The sequence below is a fragment of the Egretta garzetta genome, unplaced genomic scaffold, assembly GCF_000687185.1.
Source record: "Egretta garzetta isolate BGI_Z169 unplaced genomic scaffold, ASM68718v1 scaffold36, whole genome shotgun sequence".
NCBI lineage: Eukaryota > Metazoa > Chordata > Aves > Pelecaniformes > Ardeidae > Egretta > Egretta garzetta.
The window spans coordinates 471,475-483,990 of record NW_009259975.1 but is presented as its reverse complement, the minus strand read 5'-3'; the positions used below and the strand labels follow the sequence as shown (position 1 = coordinate 483,990).

General features: G+C 39.8%; 1 protein-coding gene across 1 annotated transcript in view; it reads left to right on the top strand.

Annotated features, from left to right (window-relative positions):
* RP1 (RP1 axonemal microtubule associated) overlaps positions 1 to 12,516 on the top strand; it is a 180,939-nt gene that overhangs the window by 15,894 nt on the left and 152,529 nt on the right. The window contains 3 exon segments of the mRNA XM_035895877.1: positions 2,970 to 3,129; positions 5,106 to 5,192; positions 8,145 to 8,277. Coding sequence (XP_035751770.1) covers positions 2,970 to 3,129; positions 5,106 to 5,192; positions 8,145 to 8,277 — 380 coding nt within the window.

Sequence of the window (12,516 nt, the reverse complement as noted above, 5' to 3'; positions counted from 1 at the left end):
TTGGACAGTGTAAAGAACCCCCTTTCTAATAGAAACAGCAAGCTAACTTCAGCTGTGAAAAAAGCAGATTACAGCAACTTCTGAGAAGGGTCACACTGCTCTGTTGTTGGAAAATGTGATTCTGCCAGTTACTTCTCCTCCTCAGGTCACACAGATATTATTTTTTTCCCTGTTCTTTCAGTTTAATGTGTTCAGGCTATGACAACTCTTGTAATGACAAAGTTTAACCTGTTGGTAAGAGTAGCTGCTTGGCAATTTATTGTTTAATAATGACAATATAATTATTCAAGAAACATTGGTACTGTAGCTCCACATTCACCATAGTTTCAAATAAGTGCTGCTTTAAGAGAATTTCTTTAAAATTGAGTAGCGGTGCATACTCCAAATTTCTCATGGTATTAATATATTTTAGATGCCTGCTCTTATATAACTTCTCTCCGATTCTGTCTCTGTCTTTTAAAATTTTCACACTTTCTACTCAGGTCATGTGCCTACAAACATTTTTTCAAACAAACAGGTAAATCTCGGACCACTACTGTGGAATTTCAAGATCTTGAGGTTTGTCCTCAAAGATGAACTAAGCATTATGTTAATGTTTCCCTGTCTCTCCCCTCAAAGTATGGGAGAGAATATCTATTTTAATAGTTACTGATTCTACAATACTGTATTTCCCAAGGAATGTGTGTTTTACACACAAAGCACAATGGCCACACAGAAATAAAAACTTCCTCAGTAGGTATAGCCCAATGGTTATAGCAAGACACAAATGAGGCTTATAGATTCTACCACCAGGTCTCATTAATATGTTAGATTTCATAATGTGTCTTCACTGTACCGATGCCCAGCCCGTCCCGAGCCGCAAGCAGTCCCCGAGCCGCAAACAGTCCCCGAGCCGCGAGCGACCGACCGACCGAACTAACCCCCCCGAGCATGATGTTATATGGTATGGAATAGCCCTTTGGTCAGTTTGGGTTAGCTGTGCTAGCTGTGCTCCCTCCGAGTTTGTTATGCCCCTGGCCGAGCAGGAGAAGCTCAAAAAGTCCTTGAGTAGTCTGAGCACTACTTGGCAACAGCTGAAAACATCAGTGTGTTATCAACATTATTCTGGTACTAAATCCAAAACACAGCACTATGCTAGCTACTGTGAAGAAAATTAACTCTATCCCAGCCGAAACCAGGACAGCATTATGTTAATGTCTCCCTGTCTCTCCCCTCAAAGTATGGGAGAGAATATCTATTTTAATAGTTACTGATTCTACAATACTGTATTTCCCAAGGAATGTGTGTTTTACACACAAAGCACAATGGCCACACAGAAATAAAAACTTCCTCAGTAGGTATAGCCCAATGGTTATAGCAAGACACAAATGAGGCTTATAGATTCTACCACCAGGTCTCATTAATATGTTAGATTTCATAATGTGTCTTCACTGTGCCTTGTTTCCTGCCTTTTATTAAAAGCAGTATTATTTAGTCAAATGTAACTGCTAAGTGGTATGGAGGACATCTACTCTCAACTCATTTATTTCCTAGCTACAAAGATACTGGCATGCACCATGCCTAGGCCAGCCTAATTATCAATTTCTTAAATATCTTTTCTTTTTGGACGTGGCTAAACATGGGCAAGTAAAAATATTAAACCTACCTTATTTTTTCCAGAATGCCGCAGAAAACTAAATGCAAATTGCTCAAATAATTGGTTTAACTACTCCTCAAATAATATTCTGCTACAGCATAATTCTGTGTATGTATCATGACCAACGTCCACTGTCTCCTTTAAGAAAATGCCCGTGGCTAGCACTGAAAATACCGAGTGACACTCAAAACAAAAGTGGTTTCGCTGAACCTCACAACAGAACTGCAGGACAGCTTATTGCCTGGGGTTTAAGACACACGGATCTATTTTGGGTATCAAGCAGTCAATAAAGACAAAATTCATCATATCATGATGAATATTTCTTGTCAGTGTTTTAGCCAGAGCAGACAAGATCAAAGAGACTGTGATGAAGGGAAAAGTCAGTAATACAGGTGAAATGTGTAGCACAGCTGGGTCGTTAGATGATAGGGGGCTTCTGTAGTCAGTAAGGCCCTTTATTACTGCTGCTGTACTCTAAAGGAAGTTTTCTTTTAAGAAACAGTGATATTAATCAGTGGTGCAAAACGATCTTAGCAGCTCAGGAGGTGCTTAAATGTATACTGTCTGAGATGGGTATCAGCTAATCAGAAACATTGGGAGTGAGGGTGTTTTCTTAATATTCCTTTCTGCTATCAGTGATACCGTTTCCCATAATTCCATCCCATTGATACTCAGCTTCCACTAAACCAAAGCCTAAATCCATATACTTGGTCTTGATAATTATGAAATTTAACCATGGGAAGAGTGTTGGTATCTCAGGGTATAAAGCCAACACTGCAATGCAAGAATATGTTGGCAATCCTGCAGTGGATTCCAAGCAAGCTGTTACACCTGCATAGCCCATCACACCTTTGCAGAGATACAGATCCTTAAAGAGGTGTCTTTCAGCAGAGCTAATTTGCTCTGAGAGACCCTAATGCTTGAAGTGATGGGTCTGTAATTCCAGAGCTATCATGATGAGAGCCTGTATGGCTGTCATTACGCAGCACTGCATTGGGTAGAGCTTATATATCTGAAGTAAACAGAAAGCCATATTTAATGCAGTTTAATACAATATTTCAAAACTGTGTTGGAAAAGTGATCTACGTTCATGCAAATTTGACTTTGTCATATGGCATTTGCAGAGTAAAAGATGTGAATGCAACCTGATATTTCTTGATTTTTGTGTGCCCAACATCGCAAACTCAATATTTGCCTGCCGTAACTTTGTGAAATATGTAATTCTGTATTCATTGACTTTATATTATTTAGAATTTTGTTCACTGAAATGCATTTTGCTTAAGAATCTTGAATTTAAGTAATTCAGTGAGTCTTTTTATCTTTTGATAGCTAGGAAATGGAAGGTGTCAGTCCTCACCACTGATATGCCATCTGCAGGAACAAGCTCAAAGGTTTATATTACATTGTATGGGGATCACAGCAGTTCGGGGCCTATTTTTCTTGATGGAGAGGAGGGAAAATTATTTCAGAGAGGCAATGAAGACATCTTCACAGTAAGCAATATATATTCATTGTGTTGCCCTCTTGTCTCCTGCCAGACTGCATGACACTTCAAAATCTATGTGCTGAAAAGACAGTCAGTTTTTTGTATGGTACACATATCTGGAAAGAAGAAACGGGACTTAAACGTAGAACTAAATTTAGTATCCTTTCCCACTCACCTATCCAAAGCTGATTTGATCCAATATATTCCTTACTTGTTTAAGAACTACTGGTTAATTTACATAGTGCCCCAGAGAATACCAAGAAATACAGGACAATAGATACTTGCTTAGTTTCTAAATTTGAAATGGGGCTACAATATTGAAAACTAAATGAAGAAGTGAAGAATTAGGGTATGGAGTAAATTTTTAACTTTGTTACATACCTGCTGCTTTATTTAAATAATGGCAAATTTTATACCTGTAATAAAATCTGTCTATCTGAAGCTGCTTCTGCTCCCAGTAACACAAGCGAGTTTCTCCCCCATCAGTCTTGTGGCATGGTGATGCAAGTGAGCCAGAAGAGGTCTCTTATCAAAAGCTGCATAGCATGAGTGTGTGTATGGGATTGTCAGTGGGTGTCTCCAGCAGGTGCCAGCTACAGGGCCATATAACAAACAGGTGCTTCTGTTGTTAGTATCCAGCCGAGCAAGTCCCCTTCTGAGAAAAGCTACTTAATGGCAGCATGGGGGAAGAGCTCACTTTTTTTACAACCACCTCATAGCTGCTTGGGATGTAGGAAATGCAGTTCTTAGCTCTCTTCAGCTTGATGGAGTTTCTCAGAAGAATCCAGGAACTCTGATAGTATGCCATTCTCCACCTGTGATAGCAGAGAATCCCAGATACAAGACTGAAAGTAGTAGTTAAATTAAGTAACCAGGTGCCTGACAGATAAAAATAGCTTCTTCACAACAGATGTTGTTGGCTCTGTTTCCTGCTCCCATTATTGCAATTAATTTCACCTCCAATGACTTTTAAATGCAAAATATGGAGGCAGTCCCTGGTTTGGGACCTAGGATTCCTCTCTTAAGTGAGTATACATAGCACTGTATGCAATTAAGGAGCACCTAAATGTATAGAAAGAGAAAAGCCTTTCCGTCCTCGCTGCTCTGTCTCTGTATTGTTTATAACACTGGGTTCAGGGAAGTTCATGATACAGGGAACTCAGTTCACACCCACCCCTACACTGTAAATGAGAACATGAAAATGAATTCTACAGAAAACAACAGAAGGACAGCAAATCCAGCCTACATAATAAGAGAAAAAAAAAAAAAGCTACAGCAAGGAGGGAAGACACTCATGGTATGTTTCCATTTCCTTGAAGATAAGCTTTCTATTCATACACTTAAGTTCATAACCAGTTGTTTGAATAACCTTCACACAAAGTTATTCCCTCAGCACCCTCTTATCTGTACTGGACACGCTCATCCATCCTGCCCAAGAACTAATCTTTCAAATACAGCTTTTAAAGTTGATTTAATTGAAATGATTTGTAAAAAGAAACATCAAAGCTGAACACAATTGTCTCCAAAATTGTAAGGCATACCCTCCTGGAGAGGTAGGGAGAAACTCAGAGTTTGCAGCAGGTGCTTGGGAGACAGAAATCATTCTGTAGCAGGTCAGTGGTGTGGATGCTAAACTAAGCCAGGTTTTAGGGTCAAGACACTTGATTTTTAGTCATATATACAGTCTGTATCCATCTCCCACTAAGACCAATATTCACTGGGGAACAAAATAGCTACAGCACCATCCTGAAGCCATTTAAATGGGGTTGGCAGGACAACTGTCTTTTTAAGGGTTGTACTTCAAAAGAGCCAAGCTTCCAATGATTATCCAGAGCAAAACATTTTGGAAACACCTGATTAAATATCAGAATATTTAATTCCTCTAAAAAAAGGTCACCTGACAGTTACTAAATTAATTTCTGTTGCATATTTTTTTCCTTTTAACAAATGTTTTGTGTTTCATCGGTTGTGTTTCTTTTACAGGTCAATACTGGAAACATAGGACATCTCTACAAAATACGCATAGGCCATACAAATGCAGGAAACTCCCCTGCCTGGCACTGTGAAGAGGTAAAAGCAGTGAGAAAGAATTTTATCTTTCCAAAAGCAGTCACTGTGACAGTGGAGTCAAAATATGAGTCAGAAAAAAAACCTGGGATAAGTATATTAGCCTCATCAAGTGCCTGCAGCTTCATTTAAGAGATTATTTATGAAGGAGTGTTTTTGTGTGGCATTAAAGGCGGCTTACAATGGTATATCTTGGCTGTTTGTTTGCAGTTTAGTGAGACCTGTACATTATGATGTTTCTTTAAAACTGTGTGGCTGGGCGGCAAGGAAGACTGCTTAAGTTGGCTGCCGTAGTCTGAGTCTCCTACAGTCTTTGTATGTTACAGAGTGTCTAGAGTTTGCTGAAACCTAGAGAGTCATTGAACTCAGCCTAGCCAAGTCCTCCTCAGATCTGTGGCTGATGCTGGGTCCTTCTGCTCAGCACCAGAGCTACATTGCAAATGTTTCTAGTTCTGTATCTCTGAGGAGAAAAAGACTTCTTTTCCTTCCTTATTTAAAAAAAATCTTGATGCAGGTAAAGTGAAGGTGACAAAGCAAAGAGAATCAGCTAGTTCTGTTTTGCAATTCAGTCATGAAGCACAATATGTAGGTTTCTGGACTGGGAATGAAAGGATCTGGCTTTTATCCTTAACATCAGCGACGTACTATGTGTGCCAATGATATGCTATTCATGCCTGAAACACTTCTCTCTTTGTGCCAGAGTTTCTTATCCTTCAGTTAAGAGACAGCACTTTATGAAGGGCTTTAGAAGCTGATGGTAAATTCATTGTTATAATCGTACTTCAGGGCAAATCTAGGTCTATCTAATGCAAAGTGTCAATCCGATGCTTTAGCTAGTTGTTTTCATCTGGGACTGAGACTCAGAAAAAAGACAAAGTAAGGTCTGGGCAGTGTTAACCGAGATCTAGGCAAGAGCCCGTGAGTCCATTCCTCTAGCCAATGTATGTCTACACTGAAATATTGTGTCACTGGTAGTATCACTCTGTCTAAGAAGTGTCATGCTAGAATTATCTTGGTTATATCTGTTTCAATTCAGGTGAAGATTGCCTGATTACAAAGCCTAGATATTTGTTTTTCAGCTGTGCTGTGTTTTGGGGAATGCTGGAATCAGAATATTATTTAAGATACTTCTTTCTTCTGTTCCTCGCTATTTTTCTTTTCATAAATTTGTGTGTGGAAGCAGTGAAAGGGTGGGAAATACCTCATAGCTTGGTCCTGTGAGGCAGAGGGACAGCAATTTCTAAAATGTATCTGAGTTGAGAAGCTAGAAGAGAACAAAGAAGAATCTTTTCTCTTACAGAAAAGATTTATTGGTATGCTTAGTCTTGATATTAGAAGTTTTGGTCATCATAAAATCTGACTCAACAAATGGACTTTTGCAGGTTTGTTGTACACTGTCCTCAGCGAATAGAGGCTGCACTGCCTACTTTGTACAAGACACCCATTTAAATTGGGAGATTAAAGAAGTCTGACAGAAAAGGAAAGAAAAAATGAGAAGTTATTATTCCCCTTCTCGCTTCCCAGCTAGAATATATTAATTGAAATCAACAGTAAAATTTTAAAGAAGGATTCAACACTTCAGTGTGTTTCATTGATTATTGGCTTACGAATTTTAATTGTTTCCTTACCAAATCTCAGTCAATCAGGCACAGGTTTTAGGAAGTGATTCATCAGTCAGGGTTACGTCATTCCCTCTCTGCAACTTTGAGCAGAAAGTCAAAGAAAAGAAATAGATTCAACCAAAGACACTCTACAAGTAACCTAGTGTTTTGTACAGTAGAGAGCCAAAGGCATATAGCCACCGATTTCTAGACTTCATAGAAGAGAAACAACCTACAGTGGGCTCATCAGATGCTTAACATCATTGTTCCTTGAGAAACCTACATTTTTCTGGAAGATCTGAAATGAAGAGAAAGTGCTCTACAACTGCAGAGCTTTTCTGGTAGTTAGGCATGCTAATCCTCCATCAGGATCCCGCGGTTTCTGTGTCCGTCTCTGTACTCAGATGTTATCAGGCCTGAAAATGTCCACAAAGGTGCTGCTTTGCCCTTTCCAAGATCCATCAGTAGATGTTGGCAGGCTGAGATGAGCCAGGTTTTTCAGAGAAGATGAATCTCTTTCTTTAATGTGTAGTATTCAAGCAGTAAAAGAGAGAAAAATGTTTCCAGTAATGTTGAATTTATTCAATATTTGAATTAAGGAGATTAGATTCTGCAAAGCACAGAGCAGGAATAAAACTACAGGTAGAAGTGCCTTTGCTTCTCTCTGCTGGTCCAAAATCTAGTGTAGCTACTAGTATAAATTATCATAATCAGGGACTGTTCTAACATACAGCAGCCTCTGAGGTGCTTACTAAGGAATGCTTTGAAATACAAAATAACTAGACCTCCTTCTCTTCAGCTGGTGTGCATATGGTCCTTTTGCTGCTGTATGCTAGGAAGTTGGGCATGGAAGAAAATTGTGTGGGGCAGGCTGGTGTTGGGGCTAGCACTTTCAGGGTTTATTTATGTCACAAGCAGTGTTGAAGAATCAAAAGCTGTTCCTTTAATTCCTGTTCTGATAAGGAAATAAGTTAAAGGAATAGAACTGCAAGCATTGCCAAGCTTCCCAGTGAGAACTTCGGTGTTTGGTAAGCCATGCCACCTAGTGCCAGCCCACATGGAAATACCAGCTGGAAGAACATAGCTGTATTTCATGTGACTGTGCCTGAGCTGACAAACCCCATTTCTTGGCTGCACTTGAGTTACTCTGCCCTGCCCTTTCGAACCTGATGGAGTGAAAAGTCCGACTGGGGGCAGTTGTACCCAGGGAGCAGACATGCCCCAAACCCATGGGTTTGTGATCATGCCACACAGCTCTACCTGCACAGATTTCAAGAGCATCCCACACATTTCATGTTCTGTTCTATCTGGTTGGAGATCAGCAACTTAAACTGCAATTCTTGGTGCTGTTTAGGTGCAGTTGCTGAACCTTTTCTCAGGGGAGCAGTTTTCTTTCCTTGTACATCGATGGCTGGCCTGGGACCAGGCTGATGGGGAAATATCTGTGGAGCTTCCTGTTTTACAGCAGGGTCAGCCTATTCTCCCAGGTAAGCCCAATACCACATCATCTAGGCCAGGCCATAGGCTGCTGCTGACAGACATGAGTTCATTGTTTTTCATCAGGCCCCTCTATTACTTTTTGGCAGCTACAACACTTTTTCTGTGCTGTTTTCCTGTGGTTACTGGTCCTACTCAAGTAAAAGGTTAAGAATCACTGGAAAGGAGATAGGAGAGTCTTTAATGCTTTGAATTTTGCAGGTCCTTCAGGACGACTCCTTCTTTGGTAAGATTTTCAGGTTTGTGTTTGCTTTAAAATAGAGGCAATAGTAAAGACACCTCATGTATGTGTAACTACCATGAAGGCATCATACTTGAGTCAAATCACAAACTCTATTCTCAATAACTGAGGATTATAGCTCCTCTATGACTATTATAGCTGCTGTATTAGTTTCTTGTAAGTGGATGAGACAGCCTTCCAGAATACTTTTAATTGCTGGGTGTGGAACAAAACTTTAACAATATTTCAGAGTGCTATAAGTGTTAAAAGCTCCATTACTCACATATAGATTGTATTGTAATTCTACAGGTGAATGATGCCAAACACCACAAAAATTATTGGGTGTTGCTGCTATTACACTGTTTTACCACGCCAATCCCTGTCACTCTTGCTGGATGTTGTTGCTATATGGCCTCTCTGCTTCAGTAATGGGAAGGAGGTGGAACACCTGTGCTTTCTCTTCCCTTCTTTCCAAAAGGCATTGCTCTTTTCTGGCCTAAGGAAAGTATAAGGTCATAACAAGATCAGTGTATTGGAGGAGAGATGTGGGAGAGGGAGCAAGAATGCTGGGGCAGATTCCCCATCCTGCAGGCTGTGATGGTAGAGGGGGGAAATGTCATGACACCACCAGTAATACTTGTGCTGGAGCTTTCACTAGAGTAGGATCCACCTGGGACAGATTCCACACCCTCTCTTCCCTTCTCCAAAAAATCATATCAACTGCAGAGGACAAGATTAATGGGATGAGAGAAACTTCTGTTCAAACCTCTCTAAAAACTACAGAACCCCTTTTTTTGAATGTTTAATACTATAGCACTGCTTGGTGGTATGCTTATGGTACTTTGTGCTGATCTTGCAAAATTGAAATGGTAACAGGCATTTCAATGGTAACAGCTGCTGTGGGTGCAGGCTAGATGAAGAGGACATAAATGAAATTGAGGGCAGAAGTCCAGAAAATGGCCCATGGATGTGGGGAAACATACCATGGGACAGTCACTCTCATAAAAAAGAGCTGGGTGGCCTGGAGCTGTATTTATGCCTATCTGTGATGACTGAGCACTGAGATTAAGAGCCTGAAAAGAATAGCAGAAAACCAGGTTTGTGCCTTATTAATGTGTCTTTAAGAGAGAAAAAATAGCAGGAGAGATTTCCTCCAGTGATGTAGTTAGCAGCTGCAAATGGATCATAAAATGCCGTAGAGAGAGGCTGGCCAGCCCTAACCACAATGATTTTTGATCTTGAGTGGTTATGATCTTCATACCCTTGAGGGCATGAAAAGCCTGAGACAGTCAGCCTGCTTCCTCATAGGTTTGGTCCCTTTGGTCAGGAGATTTTCATATTAGTAATGTAGGGGGACATACAAGCACATTGGTATAAAAACCAAACACCCACTCCCCCCTTAAATAAACATTAATTAATGATCATTAACATGTTGTATTGAATATGCTCCGATCCCCTACTTGCAGTATCTCTTCTTCTCCAAATGTTGTCTTGCTTAATATTCTGGGACACCAACCTTACCCACCTTCGAATTTTCAGGCTCTTCTTTCTGAGTAGGTTGTTTTCTTGTTCCTGAGATAAAGATACAATGGAAGATTTTTATTATCAAGTAATCTTGGTGCATCATTAAGAGCAACAGCACACTTAAACCATCCTCTCAATCTGCATTTTGTAGTTAACAATTTCTCCCTTGCACAAGAGAGGAAGAAAAGGACTTCAGTGCATTTCTGCCAGCCTCAGTATAAGAGGGGTCATGCTGAAGGCTTTGGAGAAGGCAGTTTCATCTCTAACTTAGTAATTGAAAGACAGCCTCTGTGCCTTTTTGCCAATATTATATTTCAGCATGAGAAAGTGAAAAGAGAACATAGCTTTTAACTTCAGAGAAGATGGTTTGATAACAGAACAGTGAAGAGGTCTGGATTCAGTCTGAAAGAGAGATGATGAGAGGCACTTTAAAACCAATTTCTGAATAAAAAGAGCCTGGAACACTTTCTGATTTAACAGCCTTTTTTATTCAAAGGAAGAACGTCTGAATTAAACTGTTAAGAAGTACTACACAGAGACTTTGTGGCTCTAATGCTGGGGGACCGAGCACCGTTCGTTTGACTTTTTATCCTCAACCATCCTACTTTTGTCCCCTTCTGCTCATGTTTTATGACACAATCTTTAATTATATGATGATGAACTACTTGCTGGGGATAAATCAGAGTTGCACAGTGTTTGGTCGCTGGTGAACCTTTGCTTTTCTTCTTGGAGAAACTGGAAAGTAGATGTTTAATGAAGGAGTGAATTGTAGGAATAGAGAGGATTGTTGCGATCCTAGACATGGGATGACTGGTCTGGAGAAATGAATTTTCTGCCTCTGCCACAGTCTGTTCATGGGGTACCTGTTCATGTGGGTGCTATAATGAAAAATTTGTGGAAGTAAATAGATCAGGTGGTGGCATGGTAAACGATGTGGGTACAATACAGTATTAATTAACAGTTCCTAAATGAAAACTATTTTGAGTATTGAGACAGGTGTACTCTGGAAAAAATAGTACATGACTATGCTGTTAACTAAAGACTGTCAAAAGCTTCTGTGCCTTGAATGTGGCTGGCTTTTGTCCAAATAATAATAGCTGATCTGAAAAAAAAGATGTGTTTTACCTCCTTGTTCTATCTCTCATAAATAACAGGCATAGGGGAAAGAATTAAACTCTGTAAATAATCCTAACCCTTACACTTTCTAATTTCAGAACGATGTGTTTACAAAGGTAATGTTCTATGCTTATAGACAAATATAGATGTAACTAATACAGTTCCTTCTCTTAATCTCTATTCTGCACACTTTTCCATGGAATATCTAAAGGAAAGAATCATACAATATCTCAGGTTTGAAGGGAGCCATAAGGATCATCAAGTCCAACTCCCTGCTCCTTGCAGAACTACCTAAAACCAAACCATATGGCTAAGAGGGACATCCAGATGCTCCTTGAACTCTGGCAGTCTTGGTGCTGTGACCACTTCCCTGGGGAGCCTGCTCCAGTTACTGACAACCCTCTCTGTGAAGAGCCATTTCCTAATGTCCAACCTGAATTTCCCCTGAGGTGACTTCATTCCATTAAGAGTCACTATTTCCTAGGATAAATGCTGTAATCATTATAAATACTCATAAATACTTATTACAAAGCTGGGATGATCCCTAGGCTTATGAGAGGTAAAGAGAAGTGTAAAAAATTGTGAAAATTGCTTGAATTTTTGAGCTAGCTATTTTAAGCCTCTGTGCTGGATTTGTTAATAGCATATGTCTATGGTACAGTACTTGAGTGGAGTTTAGAGGTACCCAGTCATCATCTCAAAATGAGATCACCCTGATGCTAGAAGCAAACTAGCACTAGCGTTCTTTGGGGGCACGTTAAAATAACCTGTGCAGAGTGCTTACTCTTTTAGCTAGATTGTTACCATTATCCAAACCAAATTGTTTAAAGGCAGCTTGTATAGTAATCTGCACACAAATGCCATGTACATAAATGTGAGATAATCATAAAAAAATAAGCACCAAGGGAAAAGTTGTAAACACTGAATGGCCACTTAGCGCAATTGCAGATATAGACTTACAGTGAATAAATTTTCACTGGTTATTAAAAGAAGGTGTTTGTCCACCAGAAGAGTGAGATGTGGGAGCAACCTCCTTCAGAGGATTACAGTCAAGCTTCATAACATATTTCAAGTGGAAACTAATAATTGAATGATGATAATGTTGATGTTTTTCTGGACCCAGTGGTCCAGAAACTCTTTTCTACTTGCAAGGCAGAGAAGCACAAGGACACCTACATCTGGAAGAAGAGCTTGTGTGCCAGAAAATGATGTTTTCTCTCCTGCTTTTGTCCTCTCTGTACCCCACTTGGTCTAACAAATTATTGTTACTGTATGTTGGCATAAACTTTGCCTTTCCCATGTTTCTACTGAAGATTATAGTTGCATGTTTTTATCTTACTTCTGAACTTTATGGGGTTCCTACATCTGC